Genomic DNA, 26,694 nt, shown 5'->3' with positions numbered 1-26,694 from the left:
TTTGAAGCTATCTAGCCCTCAGTGTGGAGGTGAGAGAAAAGCTCATTTCTGGGTGCATCTGGGAGCAAGCCCTGTTTCCTATCACTGGAGGGAGCCCTGCCTGACATCTGTATAGCAGCACACAAGCAGGGGGCAGGGTCAGTGGCTCACATCATTTCTAAGTCCTCTAAGATATGGCAGTCCAGTTGTGGAGCCTCGGAGGAAGGATTTTGCAATCATGCAATCTAGAATTGTTATCTGAGTCTTTCTGCTGCTCAAAGGCAAAAGTGGCACACAAGGTAAGTGTGTGAGGGTGCAAGAAAGTGACCGTTGGCTCTGCTCAGAAGTACAGACCAGGACTGAGCACCACTCTGGCCATGGCCTCCAGCATACACACCCACCTTCCTACCTCACTGTTCTGCTTTCAAAGGATTCTCATGTCAGGCAAAGCCTTGTACAGAAATAGAATCTTCTATAGTTACAGTCCAGCCAGCTTTCCCTCAGGGCACACCTGACATACTGTGGATGGTTTTGGAGGCTGGGAAGAGTCAACGTGAACCCTAATGCACTTCCTCAGCAGCCCATAGCCTCCCTGGCGCCATGGGAAGTCCAGCAAGCTGCAAGCAGGGATCCCAAGCGGTTCCCTGGGGATGGCCTCTGTCGTGTTCCTGACCAGTCCGGCCTGCTCACTGGCTTGTGACAGGAGCAGGGGAGCATCCTGCCTCCTCAAGCAAGACACTTACAGACAACTGTTAGGGAGCTCATCCGGGAAGCTGAAAGGGAGAGAGGAGTCTGTGTGCAGGACAGCCCGTTCCTGAATACTGCCACAGCCCGTTACCATCTGCCAGCTGCCAAAGTCTGTGGAGAGAGAGGATCCGGGCAGGGGATGGTCCACTGATCTGGGGCAGAGAAGAGAGAGAGGGGAGATGATGCATAGTCAGTTATGTGCCTGACAGGGAGGCCTTGGGGGGATACAGTGGCCCTGGGCCATGTCTGCAAGTCAAAAGCCAACCACTTCCTTCACAAGTGCCAACAAAGCTGGGTTAGTAGAGCCTGAGAAAGAAGAGACTGTAAGGTCCACCTGGCTACGAGGACAGTGCTTTGTACAGCAGATTACAGAAGCAAAAGAACCAAAGCAAAGCAGGGAGGAAGAGGTGAGTCAGATCCAAAGCCAGAGCAAGACGTGCTTGTCCTGGTGGTTGATGTAGCAAGCAAAACCTCAACAGCACCAAGGAGGGAGCAAGGCAGGAGGCTGGGCCCGGGCCCCCCATTCTTTCTGACACGCAGATGTGCAGGGTGGGAAGGGCAGAATGTAGGACCGCTGAGATCTGATCTGAGGGGAGAGAGGACAGGCCCCTTGGGAACTGTGAAGGGTGGTGACCTAGATTGAAGAGTGAGTGGACGGCAGCCCTGAGGTCCCTTTTCCTTTGCAGTGCCTTCCAGGACCCAGAGTCTGTACTCAGAAGTGTCACTCAGCAAACTCATGGGCTATGCCCAGAGGGAAAGGATGAATCAGGCAGGCAACGAGACAGCTTCCTCAAGCCTTTTTCTGATGGAGATCTGGGGGAGGAAAGATGTGCTGGGAATCTACGGCTGCCACCTCCTCCCTCCTCACAGCCAACCCCTCTCCTGTGTCCTGGTAGCAGCCTGGCTTAGTGGAGGTCAGGAGAGGACAGGGAGGAACCAAGCAAAGGGCTTCCATCACCTACTGCAGGTCCCAGTCCCCGGAGTGCATTGTCTGATGTGTGACCCTTTATTCTTTACTCCTCAACATTGGAAGGGGCCCAAGCAGGGTCCCAGAAACAGCACAAATTGCCAATGGGGCTGGGAAACAGAGCAAAACACTCACTGACCCTGGCCTACCCAGCTGGCTGGCAAGGAGACCTCCCATGGTAGCCCCCACCAGCCATGCAGTTCTGGTGATCCTTAACCATCCTGCTGCAGATGGGGAAGTAGCAGCCTAGATGAGTTATGACACTTGCTTGAGGCCCAACAGCCAATGAGCGGGAGAGATCGGTAAACCCAAGTCTGATTGCAGATTTGTCCTGAAACAAACCACCTTGAGACAACGGAGAACAGATGGATTTTTACGTTAAAGCTGTGCTGAACTGGAACCCCTGTGACATACAGACTCACCACATTCATCACTGTCCTACGCTCTACAAGGTCTGTGATGGCACCATTAGGGTTGAGAACAGGACATGGTCTGCTACCTGACAGAAACCTCTAGGGTCTGACAGAGCAGGGCTTCCTAGTTTCTAGATGGAGAAACTTGGCTGGGCTCAGGCAGTCTGTAAATCAAAGAGACAACTTCCCAGGAGAAGCCTGCCCTGGGCTTCTTCCAGGCCACACTGGGCTCTGAGCCAGCCCAACCCCCCTAGAGGCAGAGACTGGCTCCTCAGTCTCTCCTGTGGTTTGCACTATAGAGAACAGGAAACAGGCTCTAATGACCAATGCTGAGGGACTGAAAGTTGGGAAGGTGAAAGCAAGAAACATGGTGTCACTCCCTCCAACCAAGGAAGTAATGTGGATGGAATACGGAGCCTCACAGTTGCAGGCATGCATAGTATCACTTGAGCTACACATTCTCCAACCCTTTTGTTCTTGAAAGAGAGCCTTGCTAAATTTGCCCAGGCTGGCCTCAACCTTAACATGTGCCACAACACTTGGCTTGGGAACTTTTTGGTGGTTTTTTTTTTTTTTTTTCAGTTGTGGGGCTGAACGCTGGGCCTGGGCGCTGTCCCTCAGCTCTTCAGCTCAAGGCTAGCACTTGAGCCACAGCACCACTTCTGGCTTTTTCTGTGCTGCTGAGGAATCAAACCCAGAGCCTCATGCATGCGAGGCAAGCACTCTACCACTGAGCCACCTTCCCAGCCCTTTGGAAATTTCTTATGCCCCTAACCATACCTGACTCTTAAAGCAATCCAAGGATAACCTTGCCTTTAGCAAAGCCACCGACAACAGAGAGTTCCACAGACAACAGAGAGAGTTCTAGCCTGGCTCCCTTCAAGGATTCCTGGTCACCTATGTTGAAACTTCCCTTTGCTTCCCTGGGGTCCAAGCAAGAAGCACACCCAAGGCAGCAGAGGGTGGCTGTTAGGTTAAGCAGCACAGGGGGCAGTAGAAGGTATGTGATCCTACAGACCAGAAACAGCTCTCAGTAGGCAGCCATCTTGGATGGTCCTTGACATTTTTCAAGGATAAACACAAGTTTCAAATGAATCTTCCTGTTGGAGGTTTTGTCAATGAACAGGTAGCAAGTGACCAGTTCCCACATTTGAAAATAAGAAGCATGCTTTAATAAGCAGGGTTTCAGAAATAGTGGACTGGATTAGCAGGTTCAAGGGCCACCTAGAGACCCAGGAAAGAGGGACCTACATCTATCTACACTGGTGTTTTATGCCAGTTCTACAGCTTGAACTCAGGGCCTGGGTGCTATTCTTGAGCTTTTTTGCTCAAGGCCAGTGTTCTACCACTTGAGCCACAGCACTACTTTTGGCTTTTTGGTGGTTAATTGGATGTAAGAGCCTCATAGACTTTCCTGTCCAAGCTGGCTTCAAACTGAGATCCTCAGATCTCAGCTTCCTAAGTAGCTACGATTACAGGCATGTGTGACTCCTGGCTGTGACATATTCAGCCACGTATACAGGTTCATCTGAGTTGCTTAGTAAGATCACAGTGGCTTTCTGCCTGTGCTCCTACAATGTGCTCTGCCTTCCACTGCTCTACCACTCTGGACTAGTAGGAATATGACCAAATTACCCTCAAACTACAACACCACAAAGCTACAGAGGTCATCTGCCCACATCTTGGAGCCTAGAACCTCTGTGCAGGAGGTTAGATTCTCAGCGACATTTCACTCCTTGAGGACACAGCCCAGGCCCTGGCTCAGAGCCTAAAATTCTCACTCTTCCTGCTCCTGCCAGGTGCCTTAAGACAGACCCAGAGCACAGGTCTTCTAGACAGTCCTTTCTGGATACAAGCAGAGCAGCTTGAACACGGGCAAGAATAGATGGCTCTGGGTGGGATGCTAGATCTGGCCTTTTACCAGGTGCCAGTGCCCTCAAGTGTCCCATAGGTCTGCAGAGAAATGACTGAGAAAGGTCCTTGAATCACAGCTCTAGCTTACAAACCTATGTGCTAGGTACTTCATTATCACATTTCAATCCAAACCCAGAATCAATGTTCTCACTTGGAAAAATTGGGATGAAAGGAAGCTAAGCTCAGGTTAGTGATTTTTTCTAAGTCACAGTGAGGAAGGGCAAAACTGAGTGAAATGAAGTCTGGTCAAAGCCCATCCTAGCCAATGTACAAAGCTTTTCCTTTTTAACAAGGGTGAAGACAATAAGGGCTGGTTTGTAGATGGACATATATATTCTCCAACCAAAGTAGAGCATGAAGCTTTCTAACAGTGATCTCTAGGCTTGAGAAAGGAAGCCAGATGTGGTCTCAGAAGCTGCCAACAGCAGTTTGGCCACAATGAAGGAAGTTGGCCAGGTGATCAAACTGGCACATGGAAGGAGGTAGGAGACAAAGACCACAGAGAAATGGAGTTGGAAGCTGGATCAGGCTATACCTCAAGGCTGCATTTCCACTGGACTCTTCCATATCTTTCTCTTAAACAATGTTGAACTAGTTTTGGATGTGTTTTCTGGTACTTTCATTTGGAAGTATCTCAACCAACCAGTCTGCAGTAGAATTGAAAATACAAAGCTAAAATGGGACTCTGCAGTTGTCTCTCTTAGGTCTCTGATTACACAGACCAGAAAGTGGAGACAAAATTCATCAAGTAACATGTACAAAGTCATGAAAGGAATTAGTACTGAGTGAAATTAGGGTTTTAGGGGGGTCTGTATGTCACCAAATCTAAACTAATCCTTCCAGAACCAATCGGCCCACCCAAGGATGCTTCTCAAAGATGCCCCATCCAAGTCCTGAGTGAACAGCACTAGGACTGAGCGTGCACATCATCCTCTGAGGACTTCTGTCCTCCTACAGCAGTTTTTTTTTGGCTTCAAGCTTCCTATGTTGCCAGCTGCTTCTCAACAAGCCTGGAGCCGGGGCCCCAGGAAGGAACAACCAGATATGGGATAGGTACTGTGTGTTGCAGAGAGGAGTCTGGCTTCTCTGCCTCAAAGACTGTCTGGGGGCCAGGCACGGGTGGCTCAAGCTGGTACTAATCCTAGCTACTCAGAAGGCTGAGATCTGAGGAATCTTGGTTCAAAGCCAGCTGGGGTAGCAAAGTCCATGAGACTCTTACCCCCAATTAAACACAAAAAGTCAGCAGTGGAACTCAAGTGGCAGAGCACTGGCCTTGAGCAGAAAAGCTCAGCGACAGTGCCCAGGCCTAGAGATCAAGTTCCAGGAATGAGGGGGTAGAAGGGGGGGAGATGAGGAGAGAGGTGGGAAAGACAGCCTGGGACAGAACTCCCTGCTTTTAATGAGGCAGTTAGCAAGTGGCAGTGGCTGGGTGAGCAGCTAACTGAGCAGTGGCAGTTGGTTCCTGTATTGCTACTTAGCTATTCAACCGGGCTGCTGGTCAGCCTCAGACAAGTTCATCTGCTCTGCAGGCAGCCTGGCTTCAAACTGAGCTCAGTGGTGGCAGCATCCTCCTTGGGTACGGATGATGCTGTGCAAGCAATCCCGTTTTCCCTAGATGTCTGACTCCAGAGCAGAGACCAAGGCCCCGCTGAGCTGGGGCAGAGTGACTTCCTAGTCAGAGCTGGGGGAGCTGCTCTGGGCTCAGAGCACTCGCCAGCCCTGTAGATGATGTTTTAGCAGTGGTGAAAGGTATTAAAAAGCCACCTGTCCTTCTTGTGAGGGATGTGGAACTGGGACTCTAAAGAACTTCCCTCCCAACCTGGCAACACCTCACAGGGTCTGCACAAGGGAGTCCAGCTTCAAGAGAGGCTGGGGCCTGTGGAGCACATAAAACCCAGAACACAAAGGCTGGGAGGAACGTATGGCTGGCCCAGGTAGCTTTCACAAGGGATTGATTTCTGTACAGTTCTTCCTGCCACACTAAAGACCTGATTGGCTACTGTTACCTAACAGGCAGAGCTGCTAATGGCTGGATCCCTTAGGAACTTTAAGATAAAAGAGACTAAATTAATTTGAATGTTAATAGAAATACATAATTAGACTGCTCCAAATCAGAATAATCTAATCTTTCAAAACCTCTGGCAAACAAATCACATTCAGTAGAATCTGGTTGGCCAGACTCTAGGCAGGCACTCCTAGAATAGAGCAGAACCTCCCAACACCTCACAACAAGGCCCCATGCCTTATCTTCAAGGTGCCTATTTAGGTCCTGCTATGCCAGACTCTGCCTAGCCCTAGGTGCAGGGCTTTGAGCTTAGATAGAGCCCCTAACTCTCCAGTCTCACAAGGAGGTGCCTTGGTGTTCATACTGGATCAACAACAAGTTATCCACCACAGAAACAGTTCTCATGAGAGGATTTCCCAGGACTGAGAAGTGGAATCCGAGGCAAGAAGAGGAGGATACACAGGTGGGGTGTGGGAATGGGTGCCAGTGCAGGTCAGTGTGGGCGCTCCCAGCTGTTGTCACAATTAGACTGGGACAGGGCTCAGAAGATAATAGACTCTTCTTTTCCTCCCTCTGTCCAGCAACATTGCACAGAAAAAAAGGAGGCAGGAACTCTGAGCGACAGTCACCGGCCAAAAAAGTGTCCCACAGTGCCACTGAAGCCCCTGAGCAACCCTGAGGACAGCCAGGTATGCAGATTAGGGAGCACGGCAGGTGATAGTGGGCATAGGCATGTGGGCTTGTCTGCCTGGCACTGTCTCTGGTCAGCTGCATTTACTATAACCCCTGTGGGGCAGAAGTCTCCGGGTCTTAGTTTAACAGACTCAGCTCTGCACAGAGAGCATTGGGTCAATCACCTGCAGGGGTGAGCACACAGGACCTGAGACTGGCCAGTGCAGCCTGGAGGTTCTGCGCACCTATACCTCACCTGCCTCCTTGTGGAGGAGGATCTGGCTCTTCTTCCTTCACTCCCTGCTTTTGTCCAGAGTAGGGAAGAGGCTTCCAGACGTTTTGGAAAGTCTTTCCCTGTAATAGCTCTATTACCAGGGAGGAAACAGTCTGAAGATACATGAACATTACATGGCAGAGCTGAGCTGTGATCTGGGTTGGACCCCAGAACTCATGCTTCTTGCAGCCTGGAATTCTTTGAGTATCTTGGAGCCACAACTGCTTTGTTCTTTCCAGAAGGACTAGATGTTAAAATTTGAGAAAGCACAGTGATCCATAGGATTCTTTCCTTACAGGTGTGAAATGGATAAAGTAGTATGGTCAATTGGGAAATGTTTCCCTAAGCATCAGTCCATCCTCCGCTCCTAAGCCTGTGGCCTACTGCTCAGTTTTAATCAGCTTGCTTGGCCATGCCCCTACACATCCTGGCTGAGGTGTGGCTTCTCCAGGTGTGTAGGGATGCTGTGGTTCCCCACAGCCTCATCTCTTCACTATCCCACCAACGTGGACATGGAATGTGAGAACCAAAGGGACTCAGAACATCTATACTTGATTCTTCAATTACAATGTGCGGTACCGAGAGGGCTAGTATCTATCACTGGAAGCACACGGAGGCAGCCCTGACTCCCAGTCTGTCACATCACAATCACTGCACTCTCTGGAGATCCCTGGACTGGGCAAGGTTCCATCCAGGAAGGACTCTCAAACCTCTCTACAAAGCAGCCCTGGCTTTGTGTTCCAACATTAACAAATCTTCCCAACAGTGGGCCTGCAGCTTCTTTACGGTAGGCCATATAACAAGGAATCCCACCTAGGATACCTCTAGAGACACCAGCTCAGGTGCAGGATCCTTACCCTCAGCCTTGGTAAGCCAGGCCCTGGGACTCCTCACCTGGGTCTGGGAACCTCCAGGGGACTGCTGCCCATCCTGAAAAAGTTGTCAGAATGGTTTGAGGATGAGGAGCTGGAAGACTTGGCTTCAGCTAGCCCTGGGTGGGAAGGCAGGCGGTCCTCCGAGGGCTGCGGCCGGTTCCAGAGCACACTCTGTGGGGAGGATGAGCAGCTCTTCCTCCTGAGGTGGAAGAGTAGGACCGTCAGCAGGGACCCCTAGAAGGCCCAGCACTGGAGCCCAGGGACTGCCTTCTGCCTATGGGGAAGATGCTACAGGCAGTGGGCTCTCAGTACTTCTTCAGGCTCAAAGGCCCAGGCATCGAGGGCTAGAACTTTATAGAGGGACTGACTGTGGCATCCAAATTACACTGACCACCAGCCTCAGAGGATGTGCCAGAAAATAATTCTTAGATAATAGGCACAGTAACTCCCTGCTTCCCTTTCTGAAATTGTTATACAAACTGCCACTGTCTATGGAGAAAGACATTAGGGCCTCAGATTTTATCATGTTCTCCATGGAGGGACTCGTCAGTATGTCTAGTCACTAACCACCGTTTTACATTCTGTTTCCTTTCTCTAACTTGCCCTTCCCCCACCAGGCACAGCGCATAGGGAGCTCCTCTGACAGGAGCCTCCCCGACCTGGCCAGTGCTTCTTGGTTCCACAGGGAGGCCAGGCCCTTTATGCTCCTGGGCCACCAGGCAGTGCCCTTCATCAACCAGATGGCTGGCCTCTGAGTGCCCGTACAGACAGCAGGAGATAGAGCTGTGCTCTTGGACCTTCTGTCAAGGGCCCCTTTGTTCCTGGGGTTCTAGCCTGGCTCCCTGGGGCTGATGGCCCTGGGCCACAGCTGTAAGCTCTGTCCCAGTCTGGCTCCTCACCAAGCTGCCTGAGTCTGTGCTCCTGCCGGGACCAACTCCACAGTCTCATAGGTAAAGCTCCCCAAAGCCCCTGGAGAGCTCTCCATGACCAGGGAGAAGTCACTGCCCAGGCTGGTGGTACTGCCTCGGTCTCTTCGCCCTGAAAGAAGCCAGTGCCACAGGTCAGCACGTTATTCTCTCCCATCACCAGTCCACCATCTCTTCCACACCAGCTAGCTGGTCAGCTCCTGCGTGGGCTACACTCAGCTATGCTGAGGAGGGGAAGCCCGCTGGGGCCATGGACTCACTCAGCATGCAGATATCTTCTACGGTGAAGCCTGCATCCCGGGCTGGCAAACTCTTCCTCCTGGAACAAGAACCCAAGCAGGGAATTTCCTCTGTTCCCAACCTCCAACCCTGCCCATCCTGGAGGATAGCTCCTACTCCCTGGCAACTCAGAGAGGAGGTTCTACCTAGAGGTAGGCCTTTCTGGGCTCCATTCTGTTTCTGTATGCCACACACATAACCGACTTCTGAGGTTGGCACTCCCATCTCCTCTTTACTAGCTTGGCATCTGAGAACTCAAGTCTAATGTGCTAGAAGCCTTGGGTAGGAAGGCAACCAAACTCTCAATTCTTGAGGGTTCTGGATTTTAAAACAACTACCAGCCATGCAGCCTGCATGTCCCAGGCTGGAAGCAGGGACTCCAGGGAGAATGACCATCAGCTTAGGAGTGTGGGAAGTCCTGTGGGCTGGCTTCTCCCTGCAGTATCATGCCTTCTTCTTCTTCTTCCTCACCAGAGATCACTCATTGCCCTCCTCACCTCAGGACTCCCAGCAGGGATGCCTGGCCTGGGCCCAGAAGAAGGGAGTGCGTGCATGCCAGAGAATTTGGGCAGGGATAAGTGGTAACTTGCCTCCTGTAGAGTACGCCTCGCTTACCTTTGGGTTTTCAGTGCAGAGAACTCCTCAGAGGTGATATGCTTCAAAAAATTGAAGCAGAAAAAAAAAATCTGAAGGAGACAAAACGCAACATACAGTAAGATATCCTTTCCCAGAGAGAAAGGCTGACCAGCTAGCTTGTGTGGAAGGCTGAAGTAGCAGAACTCCCAAGAGTGAAAAGCTGGTTTTTCTGGTAAATCTCTCTGTGGAGAAGGCCCTGCTTTGAAGTCACTCCACTGGATATTCTGGCCCAGGAGTTTTTGGATGAAGCTCAGCAGGGTTTGGTAAAGAGACGCCTTTGGGCTGGATTGGGCTGGGGTAAAGGAGGAAATGAGAGCCCAGGTCAGAATTTCCAAGCCCCCTTCACATTCAACACACATTCTCAACCTGTTATCGGCTGAAGATGAAGGATGAAGACAACAATCTAGCAACCCAGGAAACGAAGCTGGCAGAGGACAGCAGGGAGCAAGATCTTGGGACTGGGGTTTGATGACACAGCAGGTATACAGGAAAGGAAAAGGGAGCATATGGCAGAGGTCACTCAGAAACAAGATCAAGAAAACTGGAGTGGAGGTAGCCATTATTTGGCCTGGTGTCTGCCCTGCTCAAGAACTGTGAGGGCCAGGTCTTTGGCAGTACTGGGTTTGAACTCAGGGCCCAGAGCGACCCTCTTAGCTTGGGAGTGAGATGGGCAACCTGGTTCCTATAAGTGCCCAGCCAGCACCCCAGTGGACTCCAGGGTGGATACCCAAGGCTTCTGTCTGTGTGGTCTACAAAAGCCTCTAATAATCCCCACAAACCCCTTGCTCAGAGAAACACCTACCCAGTATCCCACAGGGCCCCAAAAGATTTGCTCAAAAGAGCAGAGGGTTGCTCAAGTTAGGTCAGTATGAAAATACTGTGTTACATAAAATTAAAGACTTTCAGTCTTTAATGTGCTAATGCACTCTGTGAAGCTCAAAGGAGGGTTGCTGGCAAAGACGCCTAATAGACCTTGGTTCTGTCTGCTGCTTTGCAGGTCAGTGTCTAGGTGTGGGGAAGCGATTACCCTGGAGATCAGCTACTGAGACCCTTGCACATGGTGAGGAACGCAGGGCTGGAACTCTGACCCCACTTAGCTCAACTCTATCACCGCTCTGAGTCTCTGAAGGTAGCATCTGGTCCGCTTTGGAGAACAAGGGAGATGAGGTGGAGGACAGAATGTCCTGAACCAGCAAAATCCCCAAACAAGAGGCTACAAAGAGACTTTCTGCCCAGATTTTAATGCCAAAGTTGCTTGCTGTCTCTGACAGTTCACTGAGGTCTCTGAGGACCAGGCTTATAAGCTCCACAGTCCTGGCAGATGTGATAAGTGCTCAGAAGAAGAGATTTGGTAGGGAGAGGAACAGCTGAGCAGGAACAACAAAAGGAGGTGGTGTGAGATAAGATGCCTAGGAAGGAGGTAGGCTCAGGAGGATGAGAAAGAAGAAAGATGCTTCACAAAGCTGGGGTGGGGAGATGGAAGAGGAACAGCTCCCATGCTGAGCACCTGGGTCCCTCAGTGAGGTATCAGTAACTCAAAATAGGCCATTGAAGGTCACTCCAGCTCTAGGGAAGACAAGTAGAGGCAGGCATCCTTGGGTCCAACTGCAGGTCTGTGTGCTGGGGAAACAAGCATACCAGGCAGGCAAAGATTTGGAAGCAGCAAGAAGGCTAGGCACGGATGGGCAGAGAGAGAGGAGTGGATGCTGAGAGACAGGAGAGACAGGACAGAGTCTAGACGCAGTTCAGCAGCAAGGAGCGGCAGGACCATGGATACACAGGTGGCTCTGGGGTTGAAAAGTGCCAGAAAGACAGAAGTGCTTCTATCCTTCAGCTGTGAGGATGAGGGGCACAAAAAGACCTGCTCGTGGGTATCAGCACAGAAAAGCAGGTCACCAGAATGGAGGAAATTGTCTAGATAGGTCCTAGGCAGCTAGGTAACTGCTCAGCGCCCAGGGCTCTCTCCATGGTGCAGGAGGACCCTGAAGTCCAGATGGGAGCTCTGTGCTCCTATTTTTTCCACCATACTTTGTGCAGCCCCCCGCAGTGTGTCAACCAGACAGTCCATCATTTTGTCCCTCCGTCAGCCTTGAGCTGTGCTCACAGTCTGTAAGAGGCACTCACCTCCTCTCCTTTGCTGAGCCGATCTACCAACATGTGCCTGAAAAAAGGATAACACATACGTCAAAGGAAACCATACCACAATGAGGCAAGGGAGATCTGGACACCAGCAACACACAGTCAGGTGAGGTCTGTCAGCATCTCTGTCCTTCCCAAGGGACAGGGGACCAAACTCTTCTTGTGACCCTGACATGGCAGCCACCACACTATTTCAGTCACCATTCCACCCCAAGGTCCAGTTTTCCACAAAGGCTTACCCAAAGAGGAACCAGTCGTAGGCCACAGTCAGGTAGAGGATCTCAGCAGGCTTCAGGGACATGTGGATGAGCCCATCCTGGAAGAGACCGGAAAGCTGCCTTCCCACCATAAGCTTGCTCACCCTGGGACTGCCCCCCATCCACAGGCCCTGTGACAACACAGGCTGGCAAAGAACCCCAAAACCAGGGGTAAGCAGGACACCTTGGGAGTGGTTCCCTCACCCCAGATCTTTACCCGTTGGAGATGTTCCCACAGTATCCTAACGGTGGAGGTTATTAGCAGGGCCTCTTGAATACTCCCCGACCCCAGGGCCCAGCCATACTCACAGCCCACAAGGAAAGGCGCAAGAGAGAGATGAAGAGGGGGGTCCGATCCCAGCCTGAGATACAGTGTACCAGCAACCCACTGTCATCTGCTTGCACACCACCAACAGGAGCCCAGGGAAGAACCAGACAGGGGCTGATGAGAAGGGAAGCATTGCCACCCTGGCTCAGGTGAAGGAGCCAGGCTACCCAACCTCCCCGCTGCCCTCTCTGGGTCCTCAAGACTCTTCTCCAGCCTAGCGCCACAAGTGGGTGCTGGCTTGGTGGGATATGCCTTGGTCTGTAGCACCTCTTCTCTTGGCTACAGTTCTTGTGCTTTCAGGGAAAGAATCTAGGCTCCACAGTGACTACCTAGGAGATGTAGGTGGTACTGCTCCATGTCCCTGCCTTGTGTTTGCTCTGGCTTGAGGGCTCAGGGAGAGAGAGACTCACCATCACTGTTAACTATAGAAAGCAGCAGTTTCAGGTAGTTTTGTGTTTGTTGCACCAGGTCCCAACTCTGTTGGGCAAAAGAGAGAAAAGGGATCTAGGAGTAAATGTTAATGATTCATGTTTGGAGTTTAAAATATTCCAAAAACAAAATGCTGGCCTGCGGGGCTGGGAAGGTGGCTTAGTGGTAGAGTGCTTGCCTTGCATGCCTGAGGCCCTGGATTCGATTCCTCAGCACCACATAAGCAAAAAGAAAAAAGCCGGAAGTGGCACTGTGGCTCAAGTGGTAGAGCACAAGCCTTGAGCTGAAGAGCTGAGGGACAGCGCCCAGGCCCAGAGTTCAGGCCCCATGACCGGACCCAAAACAAACAAACAAACAAAATGCTGGCCTGTAATGGTGACACAGGCCTTTAACCGTAGCACTCAGGAGTAGAGAGAGAAGGGTGATCCGAGTTCCATGGCAGCATGGGCCACATAGTGAGAAAAGCCAAAAATAGGGGCTGGGAAGGTGGCTCAGCGGTAGAGCACTTGCTTTGCATGCATGAGGCCCTGGGTTTGATTCCTCAGCACCACAGAAGCAGAAAAGGCTGGAAGTGGTGCTGTGGCTCAAGTGGTAGTGCTAGTCTTGAGCTGAAGAGCTGAGGGACAGCACCCAGGCCCAGCGTTCAGGTCCCATACCCCATTAAAAAAAAAAAAAAAAAGAGGCCAAAAATAAATACCAGCTAACTAAAACGTTGGTTGGGGGTGTAACTCAGAGATTGAGCATACATATTTGTGCATGGACAACAAGTCCCTGAGTTCCATCCCCAACACAAAAAATAAGCAAAATTGATAAGCATTATTATGTGACAAGAGATAAGGCTTTTGCTCTCAAACCCCAGATAACCTGAGACACTCATTCCCCAGAGATTCAATGCCCCCAGGAGCCCTTTCTGCCTCTCCTTGCACTCTTTACATCACAGAAACCAACTACAGCACTAACCTTCTCTTAACATGTTTCACTTTGTGTCAGCAGTAACAGAGTTTGAACTCAAGGCCTTGTGCTCTCACTTGGCTCTTTTGCTCATGCCTAGTGCTCTACCACTTGAGCCATTCCTCTCTAATCTAGCTTTTTTGATGAGTAATTGGAGATAAGAGTCTCAAGGACTTTTCTGCCTGGACTGGCTCTGAATGGATTCTCAGACCTCAGCTTTTGATCAAAGGTATGAGCCACTTTTCACTGCTAGTCACTAACTTTTTTCTTTTGTTTCTGGAGACAGGGCCTTGCCATGTAACGCCTCAGCCTTGTCAGTGCTGAGATTATAGACATGCACCATCACGCCCGGTTATATGTTTTTTATGAGTAATAAATACAGTCTTTTTGGCAGATAAAAAGGAGACTTATATGAGGTGGGAAATAGGAAATAAGGAAAACCTGTTCTAAGCCCAAGTGAGAGGTTTAGACCAAGCCCTGTGAAGCAACCTACTCTGAATCTGGGATTCCATGGAGGGGCCTGACCCAGTTCTGCAGAGCCCGTTTCCCCAGCTGGGGACAGCCTCTGCTCTCTATGGACAAAACTGCCTATCAGCTTTCTGGGCTGTGTGCAGAGGGCTGCGCATGCCAGCAAGAGAGCACTTCCCGCAGGGGAGGGGAATGCAGCACCTGTAATTGCAATGGATTTCCCAGGAATTCAAGCAGGCTCATTTACCTGACCCTCCTGCACCCCCAGAGAGTTGTGACCCACTTTTCAGTAGCTCTGGAGAGCTACTGAAGGGTCTCTCAATGCATGGAGCTTGACATGGGAGGCATACCACTGCCAAGAGATGTCCAGGGAGCAAGGATTCAAGGAACAAGGAGAAGCAGAACCGAGGCAGGAGCCTTGTAGCAGAAGCCCAGTGAGGGGTGGGCAGGCTGAGGGGAAGTACAGCAGCCAGGGAGGGGCAGGGACCAAGGTTGGTTCTGTGGAATGTCAACTAGCTGGGCAGCTCTGAAGGAGGTGCCTACAATCAGAGAGAGAAAGCACATTCCCAGGGCTGGGGACAGGAGCCATAAGACAGGGAGAGCGATGGAAAGACGGCCCAAGGTCACATTGCCAAGCTTAGGGATGAAACAAAGTCCACATTTTTAGTCATGATACACTGTAGAGACTTTTGCTACAAGTGAAGAACAAGTTTGAGGGGACTTGTCAGGAAGGCCTGGGGAAAACTCAAACTTCTTGCCGCTCATCCTCCACTTCCCAGGAAGCTTCTGGAAGCAGAGCAGGACAAGCATTATGTTTTTTAGTTCCATCCCTGTGGTACTTGTTCTCCTGCCTAGCAAATTTCTACCTTCACTTCAAAGGCTAAATTGTTTTCTCTCCGTTTCCTATGTGATATGCAGGTGACAAGTTGGTGCCTCTCCCTGGATTTATCTCTCCCAGTGCACAAGAGATGGATGGAGGTAAAGACTGGAGTGTTTCACCAGGGGCAGAGATCCAGAGAATACTGGGGCTTGGAGATGGATAGCATCAAGGTCTGAGCTCCTGGATAAATGGTGGTCCACACTAACTTCATTTTGGACAGCAGACTGCATGAATGACACTTGCAAGGATCACAGAGGCCTGACTCAGAACTCCCAAGTATGTCTTGGGAGGAGGCACCTGCAGTAGACAATAGACAAAACAATCACTGAGGTGAAGACTGGGGTCCTGGGACCCCAGTGCTGAGTGGCAGGAAAGGGCAGAACTGAAGATGACAAACTAGCGGGGCAGCACTGAAGAGAAGGCCTGTGGGAAGACTGCAATTTTATCAGTGTTTATTATGACTCTAAGACATAATAAACACTAGCCAGTGGCCTGTGTCCTCAGTACCATGAAACCTGGCTTGGCACTTTCAGAGAACACCTGCACCTAGGGATCCTATTAGGGCCTAGAAAAGGAGCTGTCAACCCCACTTTTAGGGGAAAGTGAAGTACTCTGCCCAAAGCCATTCAGCCTCTCAAGAAGTGAGCATGTTGGGGGCCTATAGTTAAGACCTTATTTGGTGAGTAGTTCATCAGAACGTTTGTACCTGCATAATGGAAAAAAAAAAAAAAAAGGTGCCAGAAGGGACAAGAAGGGAAGCTTAGGGCAGGGTCTGCCTGAGACCTCTACATACAACAGACTAAGACATAAGCCTGCAGGTTCCTCTGGACATTCATTTTGTCTAGGCACAGCCCGGGATGTAAGACCAATGGACAGGTATATTCCTTCATCAGGCCCAAAACACACCACTGGTCCGCTCTCCCCCTTAATACCACCGTAGGGGACACCTGACATTCATTCATTCATTCAATAGCCGCTGAGTACCTATCCTGCGATTAGGGTTGAATACTCAGAGAAAAGATAAATAAGATCCCTGTCGTTACAAGCGGGGGGGCAGTTGTCAGATGTAGGCTTGCCTTGCCTCTCTAAGCAAGGGAAACCTCGAGGCTGTGTGGGAGTTGTCCAGATGAGACAGAGGAAAATAGCCGAGGTGCAGATGCTTCTCATTATTCACTGGCTTGGCTATTCAAGCTCTAGGCTCTATGCCTGTTTCTGTGCTGGGGATGCATGCATAAGCCATGGGTCCCCCAATCCTCTTGGAGCTCACAGAATCAGTGGAAAATTCCATAAAAGATGTGCACAGGAGGTGGTGAGGGGAGATATAGATTAAGAAACCCTTCTTGATGACACCGAGCCATATTCTGAGGGGCAGCGTGTCAGCCAGACAAGAGGAAGCTGAGAGGGGGGAGCCAAGCAAAGAGAACAGGAAGTGGGAAAGGGGGCAGGAATAAGGCTAGTTGTCTTGTTTCAAATAAGTGGCAACTGAGCCCACTGGAGGCCTGTAGGACAAAGATACAGATGTACTCAGTACAACAGGGCCCTCCTGTGGCAGACAGTGACAGGAAAAAAACACAATGGAAACAATTTTAAAGTTCCTATAATCAAATGAGGTCAGACAGCTCTACATTTTCTTTGTCAGGACACAGATTTTAAAGGAAAAATGAAAAGTCATGAAGTGGGCTCCATGAGATCCCTGCAAAGAGAACCCTCTGGTGGATGAAAATCCTTCAATGAATCACATTCAAAAAGCTGACTTTCTGGGCCAAAAGCCAATGAGAAGAAAGACAGGAGAGAGAGAAGAGGAGAGGAGAGGGAGAATGGGGGAGAGAGGGAAAAAGGGGAGAGAGGGAATAGGGAGAGAGAGGAAGGGCAGAGAGAGAGAAAAAAGAGGGAGAAAGAGGGGGAGAGAGCGATCACAATATTAAGCCTGTATTAGAATCTCGTGATCCAGAGTCCCCTGGTGTCCCACCACCCTCCTGCCTGCTTGATCAGGCCCTCACCTGATACTGGCTCCAATCAATGTTCAGAGAGTGAGTCAGGAAGTCGGGGATACTCAATGGGGCATCGACGTAGTCCTGGGAACAGAAGGATACCTGTGAGATGTAGACTGACCACTAGAAGAGGTTGTAGTATGTCACAGCTCTGAAGCTGTGGTTACCACAGGCAGGATATCTCTCCATAGTTCTTGCCTTCTCTAGGCTAGCTGCTTGGGCTACTCTGGCACTGAGAGCTTAAAAAATCAAAGTATAAATTAGATGACTGCAATTGAGTAGTGTTTGCTGCTGCAATAAGCAAGATCCACCTGCACCCAGCTTGTAGTGGATTTCCCATGCCTGCTTTGTTGATTAGAGAATGAGTAGAATGCTGTTCCCACTCTATGCAGAAAGTGAACTGAAGAAGAGGAAGAACTTTTCCTACTTTGACCCTGAAAAATTACCTTCTAGAATGGAAGACATTAAAAAGGGAGAGGAGCAGGTTGTGATGCCACATGCCTATAATTTTAGTAATCAGGAGACAGAGGCTGGGGAACCATGAGTTTCAGACCAGCCTGAGCTACAAAGACCCTGTCTCAAACAAACAAAGGCAAAACAACACACACACACACAAACAAAAATGGGGCATATAGAACAAAGTACTTTTTAGTTTTTGTTTTGTGCTGGTCTTAGGGCTTGAACTCAGGGCTTGGGTGCCATCCTGGAGCTTTTCTGTTTAAGACTAGTGCTCTACTACTTGAGCCACAGATCTACTTCTGGCTTTTTGCTGGTTAACTGGAGGTAATGGACTTTCCTGCCTGGGCTGGCTTTGAATTGCGATCCTCAGATCTCAGCCTCCTGAGGTGTGAGCTACTGATGCCCAGCCCAAAGTATGTATTTTAAGAATTTTACATGTATAGACGAGAAAAGAAATAATGAGACTACTCAGGCAAGGGAAAAAAAATGGTAGTTATTTTTCCCAAAGAGATGTAGCTAGCTGTCCTCCTTAGTCTCCTTTCACAGAGAAACACAGGTTAAATATTGTTGCTCATACCTGCTTCCAGTTAAATATGAGCCCTTCGGCCATGTAATCCCGGTCCTTATATTCTTTGAAAAATTCACAGCCTGGAAAAGAAGGCAGAGTTAGGACACCTTTGGTCCTACTGCAAAGGTGAAGACTTACCCCTAGCCAGTCCATAGCCCTGGTGCTGAAGGACTAAGGAGCCAGCAGCTCATATACAATTACACAGCTGCCCCAGAGAAGATCAAGGCCAACTGGCAAGGGCAATGGCAGAGGCAGAGAGGAAGCCCCTGGTAACCTCTCTGGATCCCTAGCTACACACCTGCCCCAAGGTACCACCTGTCCCCACGGTTCCATCTGTGCTCCTTGGGATCTGGTCACTTCCCACTCATTGCCGGTTCTTTGTCCCAGTAGTCTGGGTGCCAGCCTTAGTGGGCAAAAGCATGGCTCACAGTGATACCCTCAACACTTTCAGCAACCACTCGGTTACAGAGGATTGGTCTTCTTCACTGCTAACACGAGGACAGTAATGCTAACCTCACAGTTTCAGTAGAGACTGAACTTCTAACTTACTGGAGAGGAAGTGAACAATACCTGCAACCCAACAGGTGCTCATGAGGCATTGCCTCCTCCAGATAAGCAGGCAAAGGGTACTTTTCCACATCATTCACTAAAACTTCCTGAGAAACTCAAGCAGGCTGAGGCCTGGGAAACAGTGGGGGCAGAGTGGATGGAAGACGGCTCCAGCAGCTCTTCCAGCTTCGTATCTCGGCTTTCTCCTTGCTCTGTCTGAGAACAAGCTGCGTAGTCACTAAGCCTGGCCTTTCTTACTTGTGGGATGGGTGCTTAAGGCTGAAATACAGTTATACATATATAACAGGAAGCACTCAAATGGCAGCACACTACAACAGGAGTTCCATGGCTCAGCCAACTGTTCTGTTGACTGAGAGATAAGGCTTACTCCCGAACTATGGCTGGCCTTTGTGGGGTGACGACAGCACAAGAACAATCCCAGGGACGGGGGTTAGCAGCTCTCTCAGTGTCAAGCCACAGGGCAGGAGAGGACACCTGGGGGTGGCTTTCTCTCAGTTGTTCTCAGTTCCTCAACAAGGGTCCATCCAGACTTCAGACAGCACGGGGCTTTGGCCACAAAAAGTCTAGTGAGGTCCCGGAAGGCAAGAAAACCATTGTCTCAATTCAGCGAAAGGGGCTACGGGCCAAAAAAATATACTTGAGCAGTGAGAGAGGTCACCTGTCCCTGTGGAGATGGGACACCCCCCTGCAGGACTTGCATTCCACATAAACCCTTCAGGTCCTGCTACTGAATGACAAGTCAGGAAATCTTTGGCAGCACAACACTTCAGCCTGTTTCTAGGGTGCTTCACCAGGAGAAAGAAAAATCATAAATATCAGACAGAGCTCTTGAGCATATGAGCCCAGGTTGAGAGGAGCTATCAATGAACTCTTAGGGCCCAGTGAAATGCCGCTTCTCTGAAGCCCGGCGGCTGGTTAATCCTGCAGGCTGAGTTCTGACACAACTCATGGTACAGAAACGGATCCCCTTCTGCAAAGAGACCCAGTACCCAGGACAGCGCTTGATGCTTACTACCAGAACAGGCTTCAGAACCCATCAGCAGACAAGACCACAGAGAAGAAAAGCAGGTGATGGCAGCAACTCACTCAGAAGGAAACAAGCTAGACAGTGGGGCAGGGTTTGGCCTCATCTATTTTGGTGCCTGGAGAAGTGGTAGGGAACACTTCCCATTTCATCTAAGCCCTGCTTTTTTTAATTATTAGAGCTAGAACTGATAGCATCACAGTTCCTGTCTGGGATTCAAGGTACTTACAGGGTTCAACTGAGGATCCTTATATGGCAGGCATCAAAGACAGTCCATGATTTGAGCTAATGGTAATTTACTTTTCTTTTTTATAAAGTAATATAAGTATGTCAAGTAAAGGGTGCTTCTGTAAGGGTGAAGGATGGCTCATGTGGCATAGCATCTGCCTACCTAGTATGAGGCCTTGAGTTCAAATCCTAGTACTACCAGACAAAAAAGTATTCTCCTTGTCTTCCTTATCTGGAGGGCGTTCTCCCTCTACTTCCTGCTTTTTTGTTTTTACATCCCCAACACATATAACTATCAGATTAAATACAAAAAAAAAAAATTGGGGGCGAAGAGGAGAAAAACATTCAGACAGATCATAACATTTTGGCATATTTTCTGTTAAGTCTCTTTTCCTTCATGTAATGGGAATGTACTAAAAAAATCATATCCTGCTCACCATCTTGAGCACTGTTTTACAATTACATCCTATTCATTCTATGGATGAAGTACCACTGTTTACTTAACCCTCATGCTGTCTAGTGAAAACACATCCCTGGTTTGCTGGTACGAGACATCACCACAAACATCTCAGTTGTAAATTAGCTGGACTGCAGTCAAATTGATGGATTAGGACAGTAACAGGATCAAAGAGTGTTATATGAGGAGTCTGGTAACAAGTTGTTAAACTACAGCATAAAGGACACCACACTAGTATTCCAACTTGGACTGAAATCTAGGCAGAGAAAGCAAAGACTGGCTCCTCAGACGGCACACCTGCGGTCCAGACACTTCAGTTGGGTCTGTGCTCCCCCCTGCCCACTCCTGTCCTGGTCTCTCCAAGGAGTCGGATACTAGTTCTGAAACTCAGCTGCCCAGCCATTCAGGATACTCTTAGGGAAGAGAATCTTTCTTCCATCAATTCCTTATTAGGCCATTAAGGTTGCTATCTGAAGTAAGTGTCAGTATCCTCAGGTATAAAGGATGAAAACAAAGCTTGGAAGAGTTGAGGGGCTCTTCAAGGACATATGGCTTTAGGACCAGTTCTATAGGACATTGAACTGGCAGAGGAGGGGGATAACCTACTAAGATGGAGGCCACCACAAGGGTGCCAGGTCACACAAGAGGTGGGTCTGAATACCACCAGCTTGTCTGATAAGGACAGTCTCTCCTACAAGGTGCTACATGATTTGCAGTTCTGAATGAGGCTGTCACCAGCCTGCCCTTGCGTTGGGCTTTGTGGCTCCAGGACTGAGGAGATGACGTCTAAGCTAAGACTGAAGGCAGATGCTGGTGCTGAGAAATAGGAGAGTTTCAAAGACTCTACACCTCCTGCTGTGGCCAGCAAAGCCTGGCATTGCCCAGCAGGCAGGGATGACTGAGGCCTGGAGCACTGTACAGGTCTACCACACCTCCAGTAACCAGGGTATCCAGGGTAAGGAGAGTGTCTAGCCACAGGCCATATACATTTGTGTGTGCTGTATCCATGGCTGTGCAGACACCAGAGCACTCTGCAACATTGTACAGTCCCCTGTGGACATAACAATTACATTTTCTTTCACTCCCAGAACAGCTTCCAAGAGCAACGTCCACAAATATCTTCATCAGTGCAAAACATTCGCATGAAAGCCCACAACTCATGGCCTGAGCAGGATGAACATGATCTCATCTTCACAACAAAACCTTGAGCTAAGGCTTTCCAAGTTCTGACTGTTGCTGAGTGCCAGTGAAAGATCTCAATCCTGGGAACCTAGAGTTGAAAGGCCCTTCTAAGACACCATTCCACCTATCGGGTGAGCACCTAGTGACTAAAGCCCAACTGTCCACACTAACTGGATACAAGCTCCTACCTAAGCATAGGCTTGCTCCTGGCTCCCTAGGTCCCGCAGCCTAGGTAGCCTGTCACTTGACTAGAAAAGAGCTTCCTACCTGGATATGGGATGGAGAGGAGAGTGAAGTCGGCATAGCGCTGGGCTTTGTCCACCTTTTCAGAGGAGGTTATACTGTTAAGATAGGAACACATGGTGCTAGAGCATCTGAACACACGCACACAAACATAGTTTCCCAAATGAGTGTTTCCTAACTTTAAATGATGCATTCTGCTAAAAACAAAACCAAAACTATCATTCAGACATAAGAATAACTACCTTTAACAGTACAATTAAGAAATCTAACTTCTCTATCTTACTCCAACATCTCAAATGATAGAGGTCTTTTTCACTACAGCAAGCCTCAACTGGAACCTGAAATTGGAGGATCACTGTCCACACATACCCACAATGCATGCGGTGTAGTCACTTTGACCCTGGAAAGGGGAGCAAGACAAATTTAATCAAGGAGATGATTGAAATGGGGGCCTGTGAGGGAACTCTGCTCTATTGCATTCTCTGAGAGCCACAGAGGCCATTTCTACACAGGGAAAGCAGCCTCTGAAAGGCACTGGGGGCCATCCTGACAAAGGGAGAAGGGCACAGCAAAGTTCAAGATATCAGTAGCAGGCTGAGCTCTGACTTTAGCCTGATTATGCCCTATTTTCTAAGACAACCTTTTAAGATAATTAAATATTACTTTAAAACAAAACATAAGGGCTGAGAATGTGGCTTAGGGGTAGAGTGCTTGCTTAGCATGCATGAAGTCCTGGATTCGATTCCTCAGTACTACATAAATAGAAAAGGCCAGAAGTGGCGCTGTTGCTCAAGTGATAGAGTGCTAGCCTTGAGCAAAAGAAGCTTAGGGACAATGCCCAGGCCCTGAGTTCAAGCCCCAGGACTGGCAAACAACAACAACAAAAAACCCACAGATAAGACAAAAAAATTTTTTGGAAAAAGTCCCTACAATTTTGTTACACTAGCCCAAGTTCCATTTTTTTAAAGCTTTTCATTAGTATATACAGTTATATTTGGTCCTTATGTGTTATTTTTATATATCAGTAATCAGTGAATCAAAATTAGGAACCCACTGAATTGTTGGTTCTGTTTTAAAAGAAATTCTAATGTGTTAGGAATGGCACAGAACTTAAAGAGACGGGAAGGGGGCAGCAGGGTACTGGGTATAGACTCCTGACATCCACTATCACCAATGTGCAGCCTCCAGCAAGTTACTTAACTTCTCTGTGTTCAGTTTCTTGTTTACAAAAGAGAGACACACCCTTCATGGCTATCTGAAGACACAGCATAAGATACACTGACAGTCCTAGAACAAGCACACACACTGTAGCTGTCATGTTCCTATGACCCCCTGACCCATTTCAGGGTGGGTGCCCTATACTTACTTCATACCAAACTTCACCTTCTTGTTCTCCACCATCAGGTCACAGATGTATTTGACTGACAAATACCGAAGCAGCCTAATATCATAGCCTCTGACTTTATCAAAAAGATGCACGTCACCACTTCTGAAACAGAGTCAGAAGGAAAAGTTACACCACGTGTTCACTCAGCCAAAGCACCTTCAGAAAAGGACAGCTGTCATTATCAAGAACTTTTATTCTTCTTCTCTAGATGCACAGGGAGTAGGGAGAGAAGGTGACTTTCTAAGAGATTATCCCTATCTCTGGGACACTTCAAAGAGGAGCACAATTTCCAGTCGGAATGGGAGAGCGCTTTCTGGCACGGCTTGACATTAAGCCAGAAGACTCAACATAATCTCAGTTCTAAAAAGCATCAGCTGGTGGCTGATAGAGTCTTTGAGATTCCATTAAAGTTGTTCTCCACTCCGTCTCCCCTCCCTCCCAGTTTAGGACCATTTTTAGCCACATGCATCACTTATAACAGACTGAAATTCTTAGACTTGAGTTCTATGAATTCCCTCTGCTTAGTAGATCTATGAGGCAAGGAGGAATATAAAAGTTTTTTTTTGTTGTTGTTCTTGGTCATAGAGCTTGAATTTGGAGACTGAGTGCTATCCCTGAATTCTTCTTGCTCAACACTGAAACACTACAACTTTGAGCCACAGTACCACTTCCAGTTTTCTGGTGGTTAATTAGAGGCAAGTCTCACAGGCTTTCCTGCCTGGTCTGGCTTTGAACTTCAATTCTCAGATCTTAGTAACCTGAATAGCTAGCATTACAGGTGTGAGCCACCAGCACCTGGATCAAGATATAAAGTTTTTTGAATCCCAGGCTACCTTTAATCAGCCATGCAGATTTGGGTAGAAGTAGAAAGAGTAAGCTGTCCAATTATTTTTTTTTCTTTTGTCAGTTATGGGGCTTAAACTCAAGTGCTGTCCCTGAGCTCTTCTGCTCAAAGCTAGTGTTCTACCACATCCAGTTTTTGAGTGGTTAACTGGAGATAAGAATCTCACAGGGACTTTTCTACATGGGCTGGCTTTGAACTGTGAGCCTCAGATCTCAGCTTCTAGAGTAGCTAGGATTACAAGCATGAGCCACCAGCACCCAAGTAATAATTTTTTTTTCTTTAAATGTCCATGTTTGGGGGTGGGAATGTAGCTTAGTGGTAGAATGCTTGCCTAGCATGTGTGAAGCCCTGAGTTCAATTCCTCAGTACCACATACACAGAAAAAAACAGAAGTTGTGCTGTGTTGCTTAAGTGGTAGAGTGCTAGCCTTGAGCAAAAGCAGGGACAGTGCCCAGGCCCTGAGTTCAAGCCTCAGGACTGGCAAAAGAAAACATCTATGCTTTGACATTTCCAGCAGTCTCCAAGAAGAACAGCATATGCTGCAGAAGGTGCCCTGGCTGAGGCAGTGGTCACCTGACCTTGGAAGAGCCAAAAATTCTTGAGCACAAGCCAGCTCCACTGCTTTGAGAGCAAATGGCAGAACCCAAGCACAGAAAGACATTCTGTCATGCTCTGAGCCATGATTTGGGCAAGTGATCTTACTAGGGTGCATTCCAGAGATGCCCAACTCTGGTTAAAGATTTTCCATGCGACACCAACCACACAAAGGAGTTTTGAAAAATACCCTGTAGTATTGGTTTTGGAACCATTTGGGAAGGGTATAGAAATGTAAACCAGCCGGGAGCTGGTGGCTCACGCCTGTAATCCTAGCTACTCAGGAGGCTGAGATCTGAGGATCGAGGTTCAAAGCCAGCCCGAGCAGGAGAGACCGTGAGACTCCTATCTCCAATAAACCACCAGAAAACCGGAAGTGGCACTGTAGCTCAAGTGGTAGAGCACTCGCCTTGAGCTGAAGAGCTGAGGGACAGTGCCCAGGCCCAGACTTCAAGCCCCACGACCGACCAAAAAAAAAAAGAAATGTAAACCAGCCCATTTCCTTCCTTTAAAGGGACTCAAGCTGGGCACTGGTGGTTCACTCCTGTAATCCTAGCTACTTAGGAGTCTGAGATCTGAGGATTGTAGTTCAAACCGTGAGACTCTTATCTCCAATAAACCACTAGAAAACTGGAAGTGGCACTGTGGCTCAAGCAGTAGAGTGCTCGCCTTGAGCTGAAGAATGCAAGGACAGCGCCCAAGCCCAGAGTTCAAGCCCCACGACCGACCAAAAAAAAAAGGGGGAGTTCAAAATTGGGCTGGGGGTATGCATCAGTAGTACAGTGCTTGCTTAGCATGTATAGGACCCTAGGTTCAATGTCCAGCATAGGTGTGATGAAGAAAGTGTTAGAAGGGTTCATTAACACTGTTTTGTACCAAGCTCTTTTTTTTTCCTTTTTTCTTTTTGGTGCCAGTCCTGGGCTTGAAGGTAGGGCCTGGGTGCTGACTCTGAGCTGCTTTTGATCAAGGCTAGTGCTCTAGTACTTGAGCCACAGTTCCACTTCTAGCCTTTTTTTTGTTTTGTTTTTTGTACTTCGGTGGGGATAAGAATCTCACAGACAGGCTGGGTGCCAGTGACTCATGCCTGTAATCCTAGCTACTCAGGAGGCTGAGATCTGAGGATCACAGTTCAAAGGCCAGCCTGGGCAGGAAAGTCTATGTGAGACTCTTTTTTTTTTTTTTTTGGGTCCAGTCATGGGGCCTGAACTCTCGTCTTGGGTGCTGTCCCTGAGCTCTTCAGCTCAAGGCTAGTGCTCTACCACTTGAGCCATGGTACCACTACTTTTTTCTTTTTTTGCTTATGTGGTGCTGAGGAATTGAACCCAGGGCCTCATGCATGCAAGGCAAGCGCTCTACCACTGAGCCACCTTCCCAGCCCTTACGTGAGACTCTTATCTCCAATAAACCACTAGAAAGCTGGAAGTAGTGCTGTGGCTCAAGGGGTAGAGAGCCTGCCTTGAGCTGAAGAGCTCAGGGACAGCACCCAAGACCAGAGTTCAAGTCCCACAACCAACAACAACAACAAGAGAATCTCACAGTCGGGGCTGGGAAGGTGGCTCAGTGGTAGAGTGCTTGCCTTGCATGCATGAGGCCCTGGGTTTGATTCCTCAGCACCACATAGGCAGAAAAAGCCAGAAGTGGTGCTGTGGCTCAAGTGGTAGAGCGCTAGCCTTGAGATAAGAGCTGAGGGACAGCACCCAGGCTCAGAGTTCAGGCCCCACAACTGAACAAAAAAAAAAAGAACCTCACAGACTTTCCTGCCCAGATTGACTTTCAATCACAATCCTCAGGTCTTAGCCTCCTTAGTAGTTAGGATTACAGGCGTGAGCCACTGGCATCTGGCTATATCAAGTTCTTTCTGTGGTATTAACCATGCAGATGAGAAAGATGAGTCTTCCAGGCTCTCACTCTATACCTGTCTCAGGTATTTTGAAACACCTGGCTGGTAATTAACATCCCAACAGACACTTTAAAGTAAATGCAGGGGCTGGGAAGGTGGCTCAGTGGT

General features: G+C 48.9%; 1 protein-coding gene across 4 annotated transcripts in view; it reads right to left on the bottom strand.

Annotated features, from left to right (window-relative positions):
- Mtmr14 (myotubularin related protein 14) overlaps positions 1–26,694 on the bottom strand; it is a 49,312-nt gene that overhangs the window by 3,161 nt on the left and 19,457 nt on the right. The window contains exons 6-18 of one of the 4 annotated variants that reach the window (XM_042679809.1): positions 23,228–23,350; positions 21,886–21,959; positions 18,167–18,237; positions 17,140–17,214; positions 12,822–12,888; positions 12,393–12,478; positions 12,066–12,142; positions 11,812–11,848; positions 9,667–9,737; positions 9,033–9,091; positions 8,746–8,884; positions 7,866–8,045; positions 723–873 (exon numbers count right to left, since the gene is read on the bottom strand). In XM_042679809.1, the coding sequence (XP_042535743.1) occupies positions 741–873; positions 7,866–8,045; positions 8,746–8,884; positions 9,033–9,091; positions 9,667–9,737; positions 11,812–11,848; positions 12,066–12,142; positions 12,393–12,478; positions 12,822–12,888; positions 17,140–17,214; positions 18,167–18,237; positions 21,886–21,959; positions 23,228–23,350 (1,192 nt within the window). In that variant the 3' untranslated portion in view covers positions 723–740. Of the gene's footprint in view, positions 1–722; positions 879–7,865; positions 8,046–8,745; positions 8,885–9,032; positions 9,092–9,666; positions 9,738–11,811; positions 11,849–12,065; positions 12,143–12,392; positions 12,479–12,821; positions 12,889–17,139; positions 17,215–18,166; positions 18,238–21,885; positions 21,960–23,227; positions 23,351–26,694 lie in introns of all 4 variants that reach the window. The other 3 variants (XM_042679810.1, XM_042679807.1, XM_042679808.1) reach the window with 3 other exon arrangements.

Source organism: Dipodomys spectabilis, unplaced genomic scaffold (assembly GCF_019054845.1).
Source record: "Dipodomys spectabilis isolate Male_0828 unplaced genomic scaffold, ASM1905484v1 ptg000054l, whole genome shotgun sequence".
In the NCBI taxonomy this organism is placed as follows: Eukaryota; Metazoa; Chordata; class Mammalia; order Rodentia; family Heteromyidae; genus Dipodomys; species Dipodomys spectabilis.
Note: the sequence above shows the minus strand (reverse complement) of the source record. Positions and strands in the feature narration are given on the sequence as shown.